The sequence below is a fragment of the Parus major genome, chromosome 7, assembly GCF_001522545.3.
Source record: "Parus major isolate Abel chromosome 7, Parus_major1.1, whole genome shotgun sequence".
NCBI lineage: Eukaryota > Metazoa > Chordata > Aves > Passeriformes > Paridae > Parus > Parus major.
In genome coordinates, this window is record NC_031776.1 from 1,573,572 (window position 1) to 1,594,348 (window position 20,777).

General features: G+C 44.8%; 1 protein-coding gene across 10 annotated transcripts in view; it reads left to right on the plus strand.

Moving 5' to 3' along the window:
- The window catches only part of AGAP1 (ArfGAP with GTPase domain, ankyrin repeat and PH domain 1), a 307,695-nt gene that overhangs the window by 219,292 nt on the left and 67,626 nt on the right, over window positions 1-20,777 (plus strand). For all 10 annotated transcript variants that reach the window (XM_015634034.3, XM_015634041.3, XM_015634033.3 and 7 more), the window contains one exon: window positions 7,435-7,596. In XM_015634034.3, coding sequence (XP_015489520.1) covers window positions 7,435-7,596 — 162 coding nt within the window. The remainder of the gene's footprint in view (window positions 1-7,434; window positions 7,597-20,777) is intronic.

Genomic DNA, 20,777 nt, shown 5'->3' on the forward strand with positions numbered 1-20,777 from the left:
TCTGCCAGAAGAATTAGGGATGTTCCCTGTACATCTCGACTGCAGGTCTGTTCAGCAGGAGCCACAAAGTTAGTTTGCCTTGGGATGTGGTGGCATCCTGCAGCATCCCAGACTAGCATCTCTTTCCTGCTTTGTTGTCCTTATGTGTTCAAACAACTTGTCAGGCTTGATCTTTCCACAGGGCATGTTCACATCCAGAGCAGAGGAGGGGACTGTAGAGATGTGTCTGTGTAACGGAGGATGAGATAAATTAACAAACCCTGCTCGCTCAGGGAGTAGTTTATATCATCCCTGCCCCTGACCTAAACCTGCTCCAGGCAAGATGTATGGAGGAGGATTAGGATCTCATCCCCAGTTCACATTCTGAGGTTGCAGGTCCTCTAAAACACAGTTTTGGCTTTGCTTGTCACTGTCCTGGCAGGACGGGAGAGAATTATGTAGAAATAGTTGTGTCCTCTCCTTGTGGGAGCTGGTGAATTCCTCCTGGAAATGAGGAGCTTCCTTTGAAAGGGAGCTTCTTTTCTTCCTAGCCATCCTTCAAGTTCCAGGGAGCAGGATGCTGTTTGCCAGCACTGTAATGTGTTGCTCCTTAGGAAGGAAAATGCACTTTTGTAGGTTTTTTTTAAGCTCTATTGTTGCACTTCTGCTCTCATGCTTCCTTTATGATGGCCCAACAATGTGTGTTGGTAGGGAACGAGCTGGAGGTGATTTGTCTTCCCTTTAGATAAGGGAGATGGTAATGAGGGTCTTTCCAAAATTTCTGAAGCCTTCCAGTATCTGTGCCTGAGCATCTTGAGACTGATTGACTCTCCCCAGGCTGTGGACAATGTCCCTCCCTTGTCACAAAGCTGAAGGGACACTCACACCCTGAGGTCTGGTCACTTGAGATGCTGCCACACAGCAAGAGCCAGACCCTCCAGAACAGGGAGATCCCTCTTTTCCTGTCTAGAAGGAAGCTTTGTTTTCCTTATTTAGTTGAAATTGCTCTTAGAGGAAAACGAGTCATTCAGTGGGGCTTCCTGAGGATGACAGGACACAGCTTTGGCATTTGCAGGCTCTGGGCACAAGGCTGCAAAAATGAGAGATGCTGTGGCAAGGGAAGACTCCTGGGGCTCTTTGGTGTCCATCCCCCAGTTCTGCTCAGAGCTCTCTTTAATTTCCTTCAGTGCAGCAGGTTAATTTAAGCCCTTCATAGCTGGAGTGTCCGACTGAGCTCAGCTCAGTGATGACCAGATGCACCTGATTCCTCCCAAAGGTGTGAGCTCTCCGTGCTTGACAAATATTTGCCTTTTTTTTTTCATCCTGGAGGCTGTAATCTCGTGCCAGCCCTTCTCCCAGGTGTTTATTGCATCCACAGACTTGTGCCAAGCTGCAGTTGTGACAGGATTTTAATGTCAGTCCTGTACATCCGTGCCTGACTTGAGCCTTCCGCGTTCGCTGTGCGATTGCAGCATCCCTTTAACTTCGGTCTGAGGCGGTGGAGGAAGATAAAGAACTTGATAGAGCATTTATGGTAATAGCTGTAAAGGGAAGCTGGAGAGCAGTGGATTTCACAGTCAGAAAAATCTCAGCTCAGGGAAATGGGTCTGAAATACAAACTACAGATAGTCATAGTCTCTTGCTTCCCCTGTTTAAATAAAAGGATTGCTTTTCTCACCTTTATTTAAAACACATGTGTGGAGGATGAAAGTGTCCAGCTATTTTTTTATTATTCAGTCCACCAGCTACCGACATCTTTGCCTTATTTCATTTCAGCACTAATGGCATAGTGAAAGTTCTGAAACACCCTCTTTGGATTCAGCCTTCCTTGGGTCGCAGCAAAGATTCCTGCTGCAGGCAGAGCTGTTGCTGTTGTTTTCGTCATCAGCGCTTTCTTTCTCCTCTTGAACCTGGTGCTATTAATTGTGTTGCTGCTTCTGCTCTTTAATTGATCCCATTCACTGCTCCCGCTTTTGTAATGTCTGACTTCTTGTCACTTCGGCAAATCAAAAACCCAAATTAATCAATCTCCAGCCATTTGAGAATAAGGCCGTGTTGGGGAGCTGGGCTTGACAAAAAAGTCTAATTTCACTTTGAAAGCCTGTTGGAAAATTTTAACAAGAAGATGCAAGAAAAATGTAAACCAGATCAAGCTCGACTTTGGTCTGTGGAGAATAGCGTCACCTGTTGAGTTTGTTTCAAGTTTTTGTAAATAGGTGATTTGACAAAAATATGAAATAAATCAAAAGACACGAAGATAGAAGGGGTCAGAATATCCTTGGTTCCTCTGCAGATGGTTACACAGGAGAGAGGGTTGTGTGTGTGAGAGAGAGAATAGGAACCGTGGGCCAACGATGAAGCTCCGCTCTTGGACTTTTGTGTCCCAGCCTTTGTGCTGTGCTATTCCCGTACCTCACATGTTGCCTCTTTTCCTGCTTTTCCCACCCCCAGTTCCTTTACCCTGGCCTGGGGTGCTCATCCTGGCTTATTATCCCTCATTTCCTTGGCCTCCTTGGTTCCTGCACCTCTGCAGTGCCAGGTGCTGTGGTGCTGGAGGAGTCACATCTCGGACGGGTTTGGTGCGGGGGCTCGGGAATTCGGAATGCAAGGTTGTTGTTTTTCTGGTCTAGGAGCACCAAGAAACACAGTCTGGGTTTGGATTGAGTTTCAGACAGTTCAGAGTTGGGGGTGTTCATTTGGAGAAGAGAAGGCTCCAGTGAGACCTAAAGGGGCTCCAGGAGAGCTGGAGAGGGACTTGGGACAAGGCATGGAGGGACAGGACACAGGGAATGGCTTCCACTGCCAGAGGGCAGAGATGGGTGGGATATTGGGAAGGAATTCCTCCCTGTGAGGGTGGGCAGGCCCTGGCACAGGGTGCCCAGAGAAGCTGTGGCTGCCCCTGGATCCCTGGAAGTGCCCAAGGCCAGGTTGGATGTGGAATAGCCTATGGCAGGGGGTGGGATGGGATGATCCATTGGGTCACTTCCAGTCCTGCGATTCAGTGATGATTCTGTTAATTTTCCACCCTTTTCAAATCCAGGAGAACACTCACAAAGTCATTAGGGGGCACAAATGGAGTTGTCTTTGAGATCCATATGTTGAGCTCATGCAGCTTCCAAATAACTAAATACTAAAAAAGATAGGATGTGAGAATTGGATGGAAAGTTACCTTTTACAATATATGTGTAATACTAAGGATATCAAATTGTTTCAAACAGCAAATAAAGCCCAGTACAACAGCACAGCTCTTGAGACTCTTCTGAGGATTGGTTTTCATTTAATGTTCTGTCTCTTGACTCTGGGTTGTAGTTGTAGACAAAGTGTTTCTTCTTTTCCACAAAGTGTTTCTTCTGTTCCACCCCTCCTTTCTTCTGTCACAGTTTGTCATACTTGCAAGGAATTTCTCTCATGACCATAATTACAAAATGGATCTTGGAGAGAAGCAGACATGGCACTTTCTTTGCAGAGTAAAAGCTGCATTGGCTTTTTTGTTTTGTTTGGTAAATTCTCACAAATGAAGGTTGGACTTGCACAAGCAGAACAATCTGTCTTGATCCACGTGTCCTGCACCTGTAGAGAAAAATCACCTTGTGAAGAGGAGTGGGGCTTTATGTCCCATCTCTTCATGACTCGGTGGGTGTTTGGTCACCAAGTGTCACTTGATGCTTTTGGGTCTGGAGATACTGCATGTCCTGAGGGCTGCCATGACCCTGGGAGTGTCCAAGGCCGGGCTGGACAGGGCTTGGAGCAACCTGGGATAGGGGAAGGTGTCCCATGGCAGGAGTTGGGGTTTAAGGTCCCTTCCAAGCCGATTGACTCTGCGGTGTGGCTGTGTCGGCTCTGCCCTCCTGCTGAAGGAGTATTTAATAGTGGCACTGGGGAGGGATGGAGGGCAGGGAGGAAGGCTCCTGGCTGCTGGGACAGAGCTTGGGCATCTCTGGCTCACTCCTGGAGGTCACAGGCAGCAGCAGGCGTGGGCTGAAACGCGAGGATGCTCCGCTTTAGGGGAGAAGACATTTTCCAGCAGCGTTTTGCTGCACATCACTCTTCAAAACAGCCGCAAAAGCGAGGCCATGCCGGTCAGGACAACCCCAGCTAGGTGGCAAGGGGAGAGTTTTGTCCTCAGTGTCGTGTAATGGAGCTCTGCACCCTGCAAATGATGACCATCATCAAGGGAAGCTGCGCCCGTACAGTCCATCAAGCGCCACAGAGCTAATGATGGGCTGGGCAGATAATCGGGGGAGAGTTAATTGTAAGGTTCGATATGGCATCTTGTCAGCAGAGATAAGTTGTCACGTTTTCCACTTGAGCTGAAACTAAATGATTGTAAAATAAGTTATGAGTGTCCTTGGGCCTGTCTGCCAGAATGATGGCTAAGAATACATTCCTGGCCCATCAGTCTCAAGCAGCCCGCTTGATATTTATGCGAACTGAATGTTATTTTATTCCCCCTCTAGTCATGCTTGTCAGCTTCCCGAGTGAAAAGTGAAACTGCTGCTTTGACTCATACTTCAAGTATTGAAGCTCGGAGAGGCTGCAGATTGTTATTATTATTACCAGTATTATATATTTTTTCGGGTGTGTGTTGAACATTGATGCCCGATTGGGAAGAACTAATGGCTGACATTGAACGTGCGGGATGGCTGCAAAACAGCCCATCCCAGCCCAGTGGAACACGGCTTATGAGTTCCAGTGCCTCTGTCAAAGCTGCTTGAGATGGGGAGTAATGAGCCGCTTGCTTTTTTAATTTGCCATGCCTTTTTTTTTTCCTTGCCTTTTTCTTCCCCTTCTTCTTCTTTTTTTTTTTTTTTATTTCTTTATTTTATTTTATTTCATTATATATTTAACAGTGCCAGCAGTGGTCGTCTGTTCTCAGGCGTGGTAATTGATACCAAATAAAATGCATTATTTGTATTCAGTCAGGAGGATGAAATTGCATTCAGCGGGCTGAAGCCTGAACTCATTTACAGTTTCCCGAAGCCCGGGCTTTCAGGAGCCCTCTTTTCAATTTGAAGAATACCTTGTCAGGCAAGAGAAGGAGTGGGAAATGGGAGAGCACAGCGTGGAAGCCCAGCACCTTTTGATTGCTCATATTTTAAACCAGGGGAATGTTAAATAACTCCCATCTTCAAAGGGTGGGCTCGGGAACCGGGAATCCGGGGCAGGGACGTGCCGGTGATATCGGCTCGGATCCGTTTATGGGGGATCAGCCTTTCCTGGCTGGTTGAGGGGGAGGGAGAGCTCCAGGCTCCCACTTGAGAGTAGTTTGACCCAAGGACAGCAGGTTATTACCTGGAAGGGGCTGTGGATGACGAGGATTTACCACGGGAGGTTAATTCTTCAGCTCTCCGACGCCAGGCATCAACCCCGTACGTCCCTCATTTTTCAGAGCTCTCCAGCAGGTTTTGTTGGGGGGATTTACGGCCTGGAAATTAGACAGAGCTGCCACCAGTGTGTGGATCTACCCTGATGGTTTTTAATGGGATATATTCTGTGGTTTTGCCTCAGGATTGTGGGGGTTTTTCACTGTTTGATGGGTGCAGGGCATGGTGGTTGATGCTGCAGGTGCAGGAGGTGATGAACTCGGGCAGGTTAATTGTTTCTAAAGTGAAAGCTGGGAATGAGGGGGGGGAAAGTGAAGCATTTTGGATCATAGAATCCCAGAAAGGTTTGGGTTGGAAGGAACATTAAACATCACCTAGTTCTGACACCTCAGAGAGGGACACCTTCCACTATCCCAGGTTGCTCCAAGCCCCATCCAACCTGGCCTTGGACAGTTTCAGGGATGGGGCAACCACGGCTCCTCTTGGCAACCTGGGGTTTTTTCCTTCTTTTTAAGTATCACTTGCTATTGGAAACCTCCAGAGTCAAGCTGGAGGTCAGGATTTGGGACTGGCAGTAACCCCATTGCATCTGTGCCTTTGTGTTTCTGGCATCCTCTTTCTGCATCTTCTTTCCATGGCATGGATCCAAAAGGATCTCTGTCCCCTTGGCACCAAAATCCCCCCAGGACTTCCACTTGGATTTGCCTTCCTTCTCTTCTGGAGAGACAGCAAACTATGCCAGGAGAGCCACTTGCACCAGTTAAATCCTTAAAATCTCCTGCACTTACACAGAGTAAAATACATTCCTGTGATTCCCTTTTGGGGTTAAATTCTTGGGAACTGGTTTCAAGCTAGTGGATGTGGGGAAAAGAACAGAAATCCTTAATATAAAGATTAATGTTTGGTTTGGTCTCTCTTGCCAGGCAATTAGCTACATAATTTATCCCCCACTAATAACTTAGAGCACAACTGTGCTTAGGGGGTAATTAGTAAATAAACTTTATTAGGAGGAAAAAGAAACCAAAATAAGTTGGGTTTTGTAAAACAGGCAGTTCTGTGGTAATTTAACTATGCCAAAAAAACTCAAAAGCTATTTTCTAAATAATCATTGGCTTGGTATTTTTCTGACATATGAAGTTAAATGCACTCCTATTATTACACTTAAGCTTTATAATAAGGATTTTTATTCTTTTCCCTGTGTCTGCTATTCTGAAACCAATCATCAAGTATTTAACCCCAAAAGGCCATCATGGGAATGTATTTGCTGAATATCTGTCTAGGAGATTTTAAGGATATGGCACATAAATGCAGTCCTGATACTGCACTAAGGTGCAATATGGTATTTAAGCAAGGTTCTGGAAATGGCTTTGCTTTCCATAATAGCAAGTACTTTCCTTTAAGTGTAGGTTTTATGTGGAATTTTATAATTAAAATCCAAACCAAGCCAGTAATTAAACAAAAATCATATTACCAACCTTGGGGGGAAATCCTGGATTAAGGTTACTTGAGTATTTACTATGTGGAAGGACCCAGTTCTTAAAATTGTTGGAGTTAATAAAGCAGGAAACTGAAGAGGGTAACATGGGATTGTTTCTTTTCCTTGGGAGCAGGTAGGAAGTGAGCCTTTATCACACCATTATTACCTGTACCAGGTGTACCCTATTTTCCTGCCTTTATTGCCTTCACTGCCTTTTCAGTGTGTGTCTGTCTGATATTAATGACAGCAGAGAACATCCAGGTGATGCAGGATGTATTAAAATGTTTGTGTATTAAAATGTTCAAGTGTTACACAAATTAATTTGAGGCTAGGTAAGATCTTTGGAGGAAGGAGCAATTGGAAGCAGTAAAGTGCTTTCCCTTTGTTTTTGTGTGTTCCAGCAGATCTGCTCCTAAAATTGATGCTGAGTTCTGTTAATCTAACAGGGCTTGACTCAGCACTTCAGCCAAGTTGGGGTTTTTTTGTACCTTTTTGAGCAAAATGATGGCTATTGCTAGGAGAATCTCCTGAAAGAGCTCAAGAACATATCTGCAAACAGCCAGGGGTTGTAGCTCATATTCCAACAATCAACTCATTTCAATCTCACAGCATTTTCATTTTTCTCCCTTTTTTTCTCTCCTTCCCCAACTGCAGACACAGGCCTGGGAGATTCAGTGTGTTCCAGCCCCAGCATATCCAGTACCACCAGCCCCAAACTGGACCCCCCTCCTTCCCCCCACGCCAACAGAAAGAAGCACCGCCGGAAGAAAAGCACAAGCAACTTCAAAGCTGATGGGATCTCGGGCACAGCTGAAGGTAGGTTTCAAAAAAATATATAAATCAAGCCTGGATTTTGAAAATGCCATTCCAAAGAGTGTTGTTAACTCAGCTACAGCCTTGGCTCTGAATGCACAAGGGAAGGGGAATTGTGAGAAATTAGAGACTGAGCTTGTAATGATGGAGCTGAACCGTTTGAGGCATCACAGTGGTGAATTCAGCTGCCTGAAATGTGTTTAGAGTCATTTTTTTGCTTTTTTTTTAATAAATCAGAGTACTCACGTTAATATGGAGCCATCATTAGGTGTTGAGGTAAGGAAGAGGCACACTTGGAAGGTTAACAAGGAGGAAAAATTCAGGTTCACTCCATAGCCCACAGATCACATCAGAACGTGGGTATTTTTTTCAGTATTATTAAATCTTGTGTTATCACATCTCCTTAGGCACATCCTGAGCTCTAGAATGGCCAACACTTCTGATGGCCTCTCATTGTTTGAATATTCACCTGCTCATGGAAAGCTTGTGTTATTTGAGGATAAAAAGGAAAAGGGGAGAGTTTAAATGTTTGGGTTCTTTTTTTTTTTTTTTATGAGCCAGAAAGCAAAAGCCAAAAAGAACTTCTTTTTCTCCCTTAGTTTAGCTTACTATTTCCACACTGCTGTAGCTGTTCAATGCCCTTCTGAAGGGGTAACAATGTGTACAGGAGCCAGATATGATATAAAACATGCTTGCAGCTTTAGAAAAGAAGAAAAGAAACATGCTAGGATTCAACCAAAAAAGCTCCAGAAAAAAAAAAGATGAACAAGGGTGGTTGGAGGGCTCAGAAACTGGGGAGTCAACACATAAGGAGAGATGAAAAAGGGAGACAATGGAATAACATTGTGGGAAAAGGGGAGTGTTGAGTAAGAAAAAGATGTGGTTGTAAGCATGGGAGAGTAAAAAACAGCTAATTCAGTATCAAAGAATGTTGGAACAAGTTCTGAAAAAAGGATGACAATTGCAGACAGCTGAAGAGACATTAAAAATAGATGTGATAATAGTATACAACTGAGAAGGGGCATGTTAACTACTACTTAGTCATCCTTATTTTCCATTTATTTAATTTCTCAATTGCACTTCTATCACATCCGGAATTTATTTCCCCAGCTATCTATACAAATCCTTTTTTAAAAACCCATCAGCTTTTTTTTCATAACAGCTCCTGTTGTGTTCTCTTTCCAGTCATTTAACTATCTTTGCTGTTAGTTTCCCCCCCTAGTTTATGGCCCAAAGCCAAATTTTAGTTCAACCTTTCATTTTTAATTTGTTCTTTTTTTTTCTCCTTTTTCTTCTAAAGAAGCCCTTTTACACCACTTATTTTCATACCTCAATAGCAAATTACAGAGGGGATTTTTCAGAGCATTCACCATTGGCCCAAGAATATTTTGTTGAAGTCAATATGAATCAAGACCAGCTGGATATCGAGAGCCTTTGAAAAATCTCTTTCTGAGCAGCTAATAGGTGTATGTTTTCTTTCTCCTGGGGAGATTTATTTTCACAAGGCACTGGAGCTGGAGCCTGTGTGGTCCTGGGCAGTAGGCACAGACCAAGAGGGAGCAGTGGGGGGTTTGCAGTTGGGTCTCTTGTCCCTGGTATCACTGTTCTGACTGCAGAGTCCGTCCTTCATCCTCCTCTCTTTCCTCTTCTCCTCTTCTTCCACTGTCTTAGCTGAAATACTCTTGCATTAGTCAACAAAATTGTCCCCTCTCCTAGAAATGGGATCTCTGTGCTTCCAGAAGGGCAAGAAGTTGTTAGCCAGCAGCAACTCAGTAACACACAGGGAGCCTTAAAGGGAGCAGAATCATTTAGGATGGAAAAGCCCTCGGGAACCATCGAGTCCAACCATTCCCCCAGCACTGCCAAGCCCACCACTAATCCACATCCACACAAATGCTAAATCCTCCTGGCATGAGGACTCCACCACTGCCCTGGGCAGCTGTGCCAGGGCTGGACAACCCTTTCTCTGAAGAAATTTTCCCCAATATCCAACCTGAGCCCAGCCTGAGGCTGTTCCCTCTCCTCCTGTCCCAGGGAGCAGAGCCTCCCACAGCTGTCCCCTCCTGTCAGGGACTTGTGCAGAGCCAGAAGGGCCCCCTGAGCCTCCTTTTCTCCAGGCTGAGCCCCTTTCCAGCTCCCTCAGCCCCTCTTGGGGCTCCAGCCCCTTCCCCAGCTCCATTCCCACCTCTGGACACGCTCCAACAGTGCCAACACCTTCTGTTACAGTGTTCAGACCTCTGCATGATCCTATCAGCTTCCACTGACTTGCCTCTTCTCACTTGTCTTCTGAGGTGAGCACTCTGTTCTGTTTGGGACTTGCCAGTTGTGTCTCAGGAGGGCCTCAGTGGTTGTTAAATTCTGTCATTTTACAACAGCTCTTCTCAAGCACAACCCTGCTGTGGAAAAGCAGCACTTTGGCCACAAGAGCAGAATCAGGAGTTTCCATGGGCACCCCAGAGCTCTGGGCATCCTTCAGCAGACAGCTAATCTTGCTGGTCCTTGAATCCTTGGCAGGGCTGGGAGGGGATGGCTGACAGCGAGGACAGGCAGGCTCGTCTGTCAGCGGGAGCTGAAGGAGAAGGCAATGAGGCGTGCTCGAGCTGCCTGTCCTTTTAGGAGAAGGGCGTCTCACAAAGAGTAATAGTGGTTGTACATTCCCATTAAGGACGTCCTAGCAAGACTCAAAAAGGCTGAAGGGGCTGCTCTTTCCAAATCCTGGCAGCCTTTGGATTTTCTGGGACTTGTGTTGGTGCAAGGCAGAATCACCAAATCGTTCAGGTTGGAAAAGGTCTCGAAGATCCTCGAGTCCAGCCAGGTTCAGGCTGTTCTGGGTATTTTCTCCAAGCTGTTGAATGTCAGAGGAGCTCAGGCTGGATCTCAGGGAAAGATTCTTCTCCCAGAGGGTGCTGGCAGTGCCCAGGCTCCCCAGGGAATGGGCACAGCCCTGAGGCTGCCAGAGCTCCAGGAGAGCTTGGACACCACTCCAGGGATGCCCAGGGTGGGAGTGTTGAGGTATCTGTGCAGGGACAGGAGCTGGATCAGTGATCCTTGTGGGTCCTTTGCAACTCTGGATATCCAGTGTTTCTATGATTTCCACATCTGTCTTGCACTTGAAAGCAGTTTTCAGTTCCAGTTATTTCCTTATTCTCCACCACTTGGCTACAAGTCTGCCCAGTGACCTAAAAGATTCCCTTGGGGATTTTTCTTCCCCCACCACAATGTAGATTTGCACCCTCAGAGGATTACTGCATTTTTGAAGACCCCCAAATCCAAATTAGGCCATCAAAGATGATGTTCTGGGAGATGTGGAGGTAACTTGCTGCAAATGAGCTCCCAAAATCTGTGGTGGAGAACCATGTCTTCATTCCTTCCTTCCTTCCTTCTGGAAATCCTGGGCTCCATGTGCAGAGGAGGAGGAGGAGGAGGAGGAGGATGGTCCTCCTGCAGTCACTGTTCTCAGGCAGGTACAATGGATCAGAGTTAAATGGTGTGGGTAACTCTAGATTTTGTGTTGTCTTCTTTTGGCTCCAGGCATGTTTCAAGTGTCAGCTTTCAAACAGCAATTCTGGGTTCCTTCATTTTCGTCTGCACCAAAGCTGAGGTGTTCAATGAGGTTTAAATCTGGTCTTCAGCAAACTCGAGCATTTTTACTGCACTTTGCAGGGCTTTTTTTCCCTCCTTGAACGTGCCTGCTTTGATCATTGACCTCTGCCCAAGTATTCAGATATCAGGATGATGGACACTGAGCTCAGGGTGGTTCACCAATTCCAAGGACTGATGCTCATCCCTTTTATGCCCTTCCATAAAGGTCATGCTGATTCTTCTCTCTCCACACTATCTGCACATGCACAGCCCTCTCTTTCTGGGATGGGTTCTTTCATCTCCCTTGGTTTATCTTTCTGCAGCTTTTCTGAGACAATGCTCACAGCAACAGAAATGCTAAAGCACCTGTGCTGCACTTGGACGAAAATTAAAATTAAAATCGATTCCTATTTCAGAAAATCAGATTCTTAGGAAATTTTTATATTTTTTTTTTCCAGCACAGCGAAACCCAGAGAGAAGTTTTTCAGTTCTCTGTGCAGAACTTGTCACTGAAAAAAAATCCTTCGATGTTTTTGAGGGTAGCAGCAGGAATGCTTACATTAGGCAAGGTGCCAGCAACCAGCAGTTTTTTTTCCCACCATGCTGCCTGAAGTTGCTCGGAGCAGGATTAGACAGAGATGTGTTTCAAAGAGGAATGGCTGCTCAGAGCCTCATCTGTTTGGGTCCCCTTGTGCTGCTGCACTTCCTGCAACAGCCTGGGATAATAGGAAAGCTTTTCAGCTGGAAAACAAGCAGAAAAATTAAAAAGCTTTCTTGGAAATATTCTTCACAGAAAGATCTTTGCCAGTGTTTATTTTTCTTACTCTTGTTAAGTTTTAAGGCTTTATGGCTGTGCCAGCTTGAGCCTGCCTCCCCTCCATCCATCACTGGGATTTTAGGAAAGCCCCAGGCTGCCTTTCAGCATAGGGATCATCCCTGCTCTCCAAGTTTTTCATTATCAGATCTGGCCAGTGGGGCCAGCACAATCACATCCAGGGGGATGGGTACAGCCTCTCCTTCCCTCAGGGGAACCATAGGATCATGGAATGGGCTGGGTTGGGAGGGACTTAAATCCCATCCATTCCACCTCTGGGGTGGGACATGGGCAGGGACACCTTCCACTATCCCAGGCTGCTCCAAGCCCTGTCCAACCTGGTCTTGGACACTTCAGGGATCCAGGGGCAGCCACAGCTGCTCTGGGCACCCTGTGCCAGGGAATCCACCCTCACAGGGAAGGATTTCATCTCCTGTCTCAGCACCCTGGGGCAGAACCCCCCAAGCTCCGCGTGTGTGCGTGCAGGTGGAGCTGGGAAACGATGCTTGAGGAGCAGGACATGTGAGCAGCAACTTCAGGCAGACTTTCCAAACTCTCTGAAATCCATGTTCCTCTTCATCATTTGTTTCTAAAGAAGTTTTTGAAGGACAAAGAAGGACCTTTTGTGTTTCTTCTCAGAACTGTTTTCTTAACACAAAGGTATTTGTTCTCTGCCCCTTGTGCAGTAATTGCTTTTCCTGGTGCTTCACTGCTCTGTGCAGTCCAGACCCAACTCCAGGTTCACACTTTCTGGCTTTTAGCTAAAGAATGAACCCCAGTTCACTAAGAAATCTTTTTTTTTTTTTTTTTTTTTTTTCTGGGGTAAACTGGTAAAAATTTTTAAAAACCCTTGTTTTTTAAAAGCACACGTGTTTTGTGTCACTGAGTGTTGAAAATGAGCCCTAGGTAAGTGGGAAATTAAAATATATTAGTTTGTTTTCTGTGGATGGAAGAACAAGGTTTAGTGAGACTTCTCATTTGTTCTTTTAGCAATAAGTACAACTATCAGTGCTTTCAGCTGGTGTCTCCCTGTGGCCCTTACAGCCACCCCACAGCCAGAATGGTGAGGTGAACTGGGGAAATGCAGTTCTCTGTATAAAACCTGAAATTTTGATTTTTGAAGTGGATAAATCAGAAGTAATACAGAGGGTCACTGAAATGTGTGGAAAACCTGTGGGCATTTCCCCTGCAGTCTCCCACCCTGAGCTTTCCTCAGCATTTTGGTGATTTACCTGCTGGCATCGTACCTTGAGGTGATTGAAACGTTCTTGGCACCACATTGTGGTGTCCTCCACACAATTTAAACATACATTTCCTTAGGTGCAGAGGTTAGGAAATGTGGTGGCCACACTGAACTAAAAAAATTCTATTTTTTGAGCATTTAAAAAAAAAAAAAAGGTCATTTGGGATTTTTGGAAGTTTTATGGAAACAACTCAAGGAGCAGAAGTGGTATTGTTAATGCTAATAATTATGATAGGCTGTATTAAGCACCATGATGAAGGAGAGTATTTTTACTTGCTGCTCTTAGATATATATTTAATTTTTTTTTTTGGCTTTTTATGGTCTGGAAGAAATCTTCTGACATTGTCAGAGGACAGCATGTTCACAAACCTTTCCAGCACAAAAAGCCCCAGCATCGTCACTGCCTTTTCTCTGAAATGTTATATCTTGACCTGCAGCTGCAGCAAGGGCAAAACCACTCACCTATTAAAGAGTTTATAACCTTTGGAATCAAATCCATTGGATGTCAAGGTCCTTGGATGGATTGTTTTGCTTGAAGTGATGCCCAGAACTAAGCTGCCACCAAAACTTCTTCAAGTAAAAGGTGTTCAGAGTCCATCAGAGGATAATTAAGTGTACAGCAAACAGGTGTTGTCCATGTAGGAACACCACAAAAATTTCCTGCTTGCCTTTTTTTTTTTATCTTAAGATTTTCCCCTTTAGAAAATAAATACATGAATATAAAATTTAAAATCCCAGTGCAGACCCCAATCACACAGAAAAGGAGTATATTCCCATCCTGTCATGCAGCATTTCTGTGCATCTTCTGATAAAAGGTTTAGGGACAGCAGGTTTTGCTTCTATTTCTGGTCTCTTTAAGTGCCTGAAGTTTTAGGAAGTAATTGTTCATAGTTTTAAAAAATATTCAGGGCTTAAAGAGAGAAGGATACAAAGGTGGCATTTTGACTGCAATGCTGAATGAAGAGAAGAAGCATTTATTTGGTACTGGAGGCATTGGCAGGATAAGCAGATTTCTGGGAAGGTTGGGGGGTTTTGAACAGGTTTGTAATCCATTTAGGGTTACTGCTGAATTCACCTGTAGTTTGTTGGTCATTGTGTCATTTGTGTGGTCTTCCTGTACTGAAACATTTCAGGAATTACAGCAAATAACATTTTACTGAATTTCTTACTGGGCCCAAAAAAAAGGAAACCCACTTCCTAAACCTGGAGTTTGATGAGTTTGCTTTCAGTGAGATTGTAGGAATGTGTTAAGTATTTGCATCCTTATTTTGTGGATTATCTTGAAAGAGTTGCAAGCCTCCTATGACCAACTATTCTCTGCTCCAGCTGCTTTTTAGGAAACAATTTCTTTCAGTACCTCCCAAAACAAAGCAGGTCTTAGGGTTTAGTTGGCATTAAAAATGAGCAAAATAGCTAGCTGTGTTTTTCCTGCCTGCAAGAGAACTTCAAAAGGAAAGCCCAGCAGTGTGTGCCCATATCTGTTGTCCGTAATGCCAGACGCTTGTTTGAGCATCTGTGAGTGTATCACCTCTCCCTGTCAAAACACTCCTGGGCTCTAATTCCACTCATCAGCTGGGACTTCATCCACAGGAAGCTCAGTCCTGGCTGAGGGCTGTGCACCCAGGGGAAGCAGGAGGGCAGAAATTAATAAAACCAGCCCGAATCTTCAGAGCCTGGCTTTCAACCAAGGCAGAAAGGTCACTTGTTGGGAATCCTCGAGCCTCGGCTGCCACAGCCTCCCTGACATGAAAGGGTTGCTGCTGAAAGACACTTAAGTTGATGCTGAGGAGTGAAAGACAAGGGAGGTGAAGCTCATCTATTGTTTTAACCTACTTCATTGCAGGCTAAACAAGTTGAAAGGTTCCTGCTTCCCTTCAGAAGCCGGGGTCGGGAGAGGCGGCCGGTTCCGCCTACCTGGTTGAAAGGAAAAGCGTCGCAGTGGTGGTCAGCAGGAAAAGGGGATTCTGGAAAGGATGAGGCCTGGGATGAATTGGTGATGGTTGCACACACTGGCACATCTGGAGAGTGAGGGAACGACAGCACTTTGATTTTATTTGCTACGTTTCCCTAAAAAATGAGTCGTGCTTTGAGCTCTGTGACAGCAGAAGGGCTCGCTGTGTATCCAGTGCCACGCTGGGATTTGGCCTGGTTTTATGGGGGAAGGAAGAAGTTTAGAGTAGCTTTGTAACTGATTCACAACAAGGGACACCTTGGCATTGGGTAATCAGTGTCCTCAGCAATGTGCTGGCAGCTTGACACAGAGACCTTGGTGATGAGAATGGTTCCTGATGTCCACCAGGTGATGTTTGCAAGGCAGCAATGGGTGTTTGTAAAATGTTACTCCTGCTAGAGAAGTTGGTAGTTCAGTTCTTTAATAACAATGTCTGTTCTACAAGTGCCTTCCAGTTTTCTGGAGTGTAGGGCATTCCCATGATGAACCTATATACCTAAATTAAAATATCATAGAATTAGGTGATTATGTGTTAAAAAGCTACAGCCAGTGAAAAGGCTAAAATCAGGTAACTGTGCTCAGTATAACTTTGTCCTCCTGTTCCCACTGACCTCTCAAGGCAAAGTGTCACAATTTCAATAAACAGGGTCTTTTGGTGTAGAAGGAAGATTGAGTTTTTGAAGGATGCCTCAAAACTCATCAGCTTGTTGGAACTGAGCTCCCAGTGGGAAACAGCATCCTTTAAATAGTGCAAATAATTCCCTTCAGAAGCCCTGGGTGTGGAGGTTTGCCATGGATAGCTCAGTCCTGGAATTCAAGGGGGATTGTGTCAGGTCTGATTTACCCAAGGCTTATTAAACATACCAGCTCTTGGCTGATAAGAACTCATAATCAAGAGGTACACACAGAAAAATTACAGGCTGTTAATTCATTTTTAGTTGCAAATCCCTACATTTTAGTTAATTATGGATTTAGTAACAACCTGTAGATGAAGAAAGATTTACCTGTAGATCAAGAAATATTTTTGCCACTTATTGTTTTGATTTTTTATCAAAGTGTTTGTGATGTCTTTTAAAAAACACGTCCAAAACTGAGGAGAGTGGTGATAAATATGAACAATTTTACTAAATACATGGCTGAATGTGCATATACTGGCTGCAGGCTGAAAGAGTAAGTTCAGGTCAGATGTTGGGAAGGAATTCTCCCCTCTGAGGGTGGACAGGCCCTGGCACAGGGTTCCCAGAGAAGCTGTGGGTGCCCCTGGATCCTTGGAAGTGCCCGAGGTTTGACAGTGCTTGGAGCAACCTGGGATAGTGAAAGGTGTCCCTGCCCTTGGCAGGGATGGAACAAGATGAGCTTTGAGGTCCCTTCCAACCCCAGCAATTCTGGGATTCTGTGGACATTGAGTCTTTTCATGCAATGATGATGTTCAAAGGGTAGGTTTGAGGAGCAGCCTCCCAGTGTTTGAAAGGGAACACATCCATGAGGATGGGGTTCTCCATAGGGAACACCAAGTGGAGAATGCTGTGGTACAGGATTTAATCTGCTGGAGGTGGTGGGAGGTGCCAGGCCTGGAGGAGGTGATGGAGGTGCTGTAGGTGGGAGTTGCTGGAGATGTGGGCAGATGTGTTTCCCTTCCTCTTAAGCAATTTTCCCATCACTGGAGCCTTGTCCAGTTAAAAACCACAACTGGAATCATTCTAGTTGCCATGCTCTGTGGTATTGATGCCATCCCTGTAACAGCAGTGCTGAGCTCTTTATTTCCAGCTCCTGGCCAGTCAGTCATTTCAAACCTGTGTTGTTTTGTCAAGTTTTAAGCCTTAAATCAGCTGAAGTCCCTGCTGTAGATCCACGTGCCCTGTGTGAGGTTTCAGCACTGAGCTTGCTGTTATGTTTATTTTATATCCTGTGCTTTTATCTCCTGTTTTCTGTCCCTCCACCTTTCTCTTTACAGACCAGTTACTTGTGATAGATGTTATGCATCATATGTGGTGTGTAACTCCAGGAAGCAGTAGGTAAAAAGGGAAACTTGAACAGGCCTCATCACTGACATTTTCCACCAGTTCTCCCCACCCCCGACTCTAAAAAAGAAAAAAAAAATTAATAAAGGTTTCTTTTGTGAGCATGAGCTGGAGAAAATTGGCCATTTGTCTGTGAGGTAATAGGCTTTGGGATAATATGAAAATCTATCAAATGATTAAATTCAATGACATTAAATCACAATTCATGAAAGGAGAATACTGCACAGTTTAATTCTATTTAATTTTTGAGGGGGGAAAAGAAAAAGCCCTTAAAAAAAAAAAAAAATTTTGTTTGAGTTTCTCTTAAGCTGATTTCTCTGTGCTCTTTCTTAAAAGTGCCTTTCTAGTTGCCACACAGTGATGTGATCATTATCTGTCACCTCGTCGCCTTGCTGCCTCAACACGCAGTAAAATACAAAAAAAAAAAAGAGGGAGAGGGGGGGGAAATAAAAAAAAAAAAAGGAAGACCAGAGGAGCTTGTGAAGTATGACTTCCTATCCCAAGACTCATTGCCTGCGATTCGTAGCGCTTGACAGTAATGATCTTATTACAGTACTCTGGACCTTGAAGAGATTTCATGAGGAGAGCGCCAGGACGAGGCTCCGTGTAATCAAGTGGCGCTGAATATTCCACGCGGTTTTGATCACACACTGATTGGGCACAGTTTTAGCCCATCTTCCAGTCAATTATGCATGGCCCCTCGTGCTCCTGTGATAGTCAGAAACATTGATGGCTGTTGTCTGGGGGTAGGGGCGAGGCTGGCAGCCAGCCAGGGGTTTGAAGTGCAGTCATTCCGGGAGAAGTGCTTTTTAGTTGGAATTGATTACCTTTCTTTGGGTTTTTGCTTAATGGCAAAACTGTATTGGAGAGGGCTTCAGGTGAAAAATGGCCGTATTAGCCATTTAGAGTAGCTGAACTCCTAGTCAATTTTTCGCTTTCCCCTGTTTCCATCTAATTTATATTTAATGATGTACCGTTTGATAATATTTGAGATATTTCATTTCCAGTTGCTGCTGAGCACACATGTTGAGCACATGTTAAATGACAGCAGATCAGCATTCAGGTTTTAGGAATTAATCCAGTTTAACCTCCAGGCTGCCAGAACACGTCTATTTTGGCAGCTGTGCCGGGAAACATCGGGATTGTCTGCGAGAGGTACGAGGCTGACGTTCCCAAGCAAAGCCAGGGCTGTTTTTATCCCATAATGAGGATAAATCCCTGTGCTTTAAAAGAAGCAAAAGGTCGGTGGCTGGGTCCTTCATTTAGATTCTCGTGTCTCAGAGGCTGATTAGGCTGCTGTTTATCTCTTCCCCTATGAAAACGTCACATCTTCCTTCATTCACACGCCTTCAAATGAAAATAAAATCATTAAAGCCGTGCCTATCGAACTCCAGGCACCAGAGGAGGAAATACTTAATTGTCAGTGATGCTTCTTGTTCAGTGCCACCCCTCTGGTTTCTCACATTTGAATATCCTGCAATTCCTAGTTTTTGGATGCATGTGTGGTTCAAAGAGATGGGAGTAGGACTTTATACTAAGCTGGAGTACAATGCTGTATTATCCGTGCATCAAATGAAGAGCTTGTGTTTGGAATGTGCTGTGATAGGGGATGGAAAAATGCAATTAAAATGCTCCAGTATCACCCCAAATTTTTATTTCCATTAATCAATATAATTTTTCTCCCCCTGCATGAAATTCTTGCAGTCCTGCAGGCTCCCAGCCTTTCCTGGAGGTGTTTCTGCCACTAAATGCCCCCCTCATGGTACTGCCCCTCTTCTCCTGCTTTCCTTTTATTTGGATTGTGGGTGGTTTTTTCCCTAAAACTAAGCTCAAATTGGCCAGTTCTACCCCTAAAAAAGCAGGTTTAAATTATTTTTTTTTTTATTTTTTGAGGATTCTTTAAATTCTTTAAATCAGTTCTCACCTCCCACATAGGGGTCAGACCAGAATTCCCAGCAAAAAAATGTCATCTTGGTTTTTGCTCTTTGAAACAGAGCTGATGGGTTTTGTTCCAATGAATTTGGGTTCAGCTCTTGTCTGAAATTCTAGATCCTGGTTTGGGAGGAATTTGTGCCTGTTTTGTAGTTACATTTTACTGCTTCCAGGCAGCTCAGAAGAGCTATGAGGATCTTTTTTTTCCCCTTCCTTTGGAAGAGAAGCTTCTCTTGAGTCTGCATTTGCTGAGCTGTGTGTGCTCATCCCTGTGCCAGCAGCCAGGGGTGTTTGACTCCGGGGCCTCTCAGTGCATCTTTGCTGCTCAAATCATAATAAACCTGAAGGGCAGCTAGAAATATTCCATCTTGTCTCCATCAGGGAGGTAAAATCCTTGGAGAGGTTAACTTTTCAAGGGGAGAAATTCTCCCTTGTTGGTTCTGTTGGGACTTTCTTGCAGCGTGGGCTCTGTTGTTTGAGCCCAAACGTGGTTTCCCAAGGAGCTGCTCACCAAGGGCTGGGAGGAGATGGTCATGGTGACAAAGACAAATCCCCAGCTCTGTGAGGCTCCCTGAATCCCAGCAAATCTCCCATTGGAGTGGGACTCAGGGATGTGGGGAACACCTGTGGGCTTTTTTCCAAAGATGATGGTTTTTAGGTTTGGATTGTCAGGGGAGGCTTCACGCGATGAGAGGCGCTGTGGCCTTGCTGGCCCCACGTCCTCCTTGGGTTTTCCAGGCCAGCATTGACATGGCTTTGGCTCCTTCCCCACTGCTCCAAATCCCTTTCCTTAATCCAGGGAGGACGAGCTGCACTCCCTGGTGATGGATGACAAAGCAAAGCTGGAGTGTTTCTGCCTCTGCTTTGTTTGACAAGGAATTGGCAGCTCCAAGACTCTTTAGGTTCCCTCTTCTTTCCACTTGCCACAGCTCTTCCCTTTGGGACTTCAACAACAGTGTTGCAGTGGTCCTGCAAGCTTTTTGAGGGGAAAAGTTTTTAATAAAGGATATTTTACTTTTTAAATCCTCATTTGAAAGTTGTTAGTGGTGCTGGCTGGTTTGTGACCATCGTAAACACCGAGGTGATGCTTTGTAGTGGCAAACAAAACAAAACAAAAGGGATCCAGCCAGTTTCCAGACAACTTGAATGCTTTAACCAACATATTCATACATAAAAGGGCAGCTCATGGTTTGCTTAACCTTAAAATTGGAAGCAATATTATTACTTTGGGCTCAGCATCAGCATTGTCACACACATAATCACTTTTTGGTTGGCTGGCCACCGTTCGGTGCATGGCTCGGAATGGGCAGTCAGAAATAACTGCTTGCTTTTTTTATTGTAAATAAACGCCATTTTATGGTGAGATCTTGTGTTTATCACACAAGAATGACCCAGCAATCTGAGCCTGGGAAGGTGGATGTAGGGAAAGAAGTCTGGCAATACTTACCCAGTGACTAATGTACATTTTTGTCCCAAAACTAAGCTCTCTTCCATGGTAATTGTTCCCATTGGAGATCTCTAAAATATCTAAAATATCACTGAGGATTCCTGAAAAATAATTTTCAGGAGGACCCCACTTGCCAAGCAACATACCTGAGTTTCATAGAATACTTAAGAGGCCTCAGTGTTTAATTAAATTAG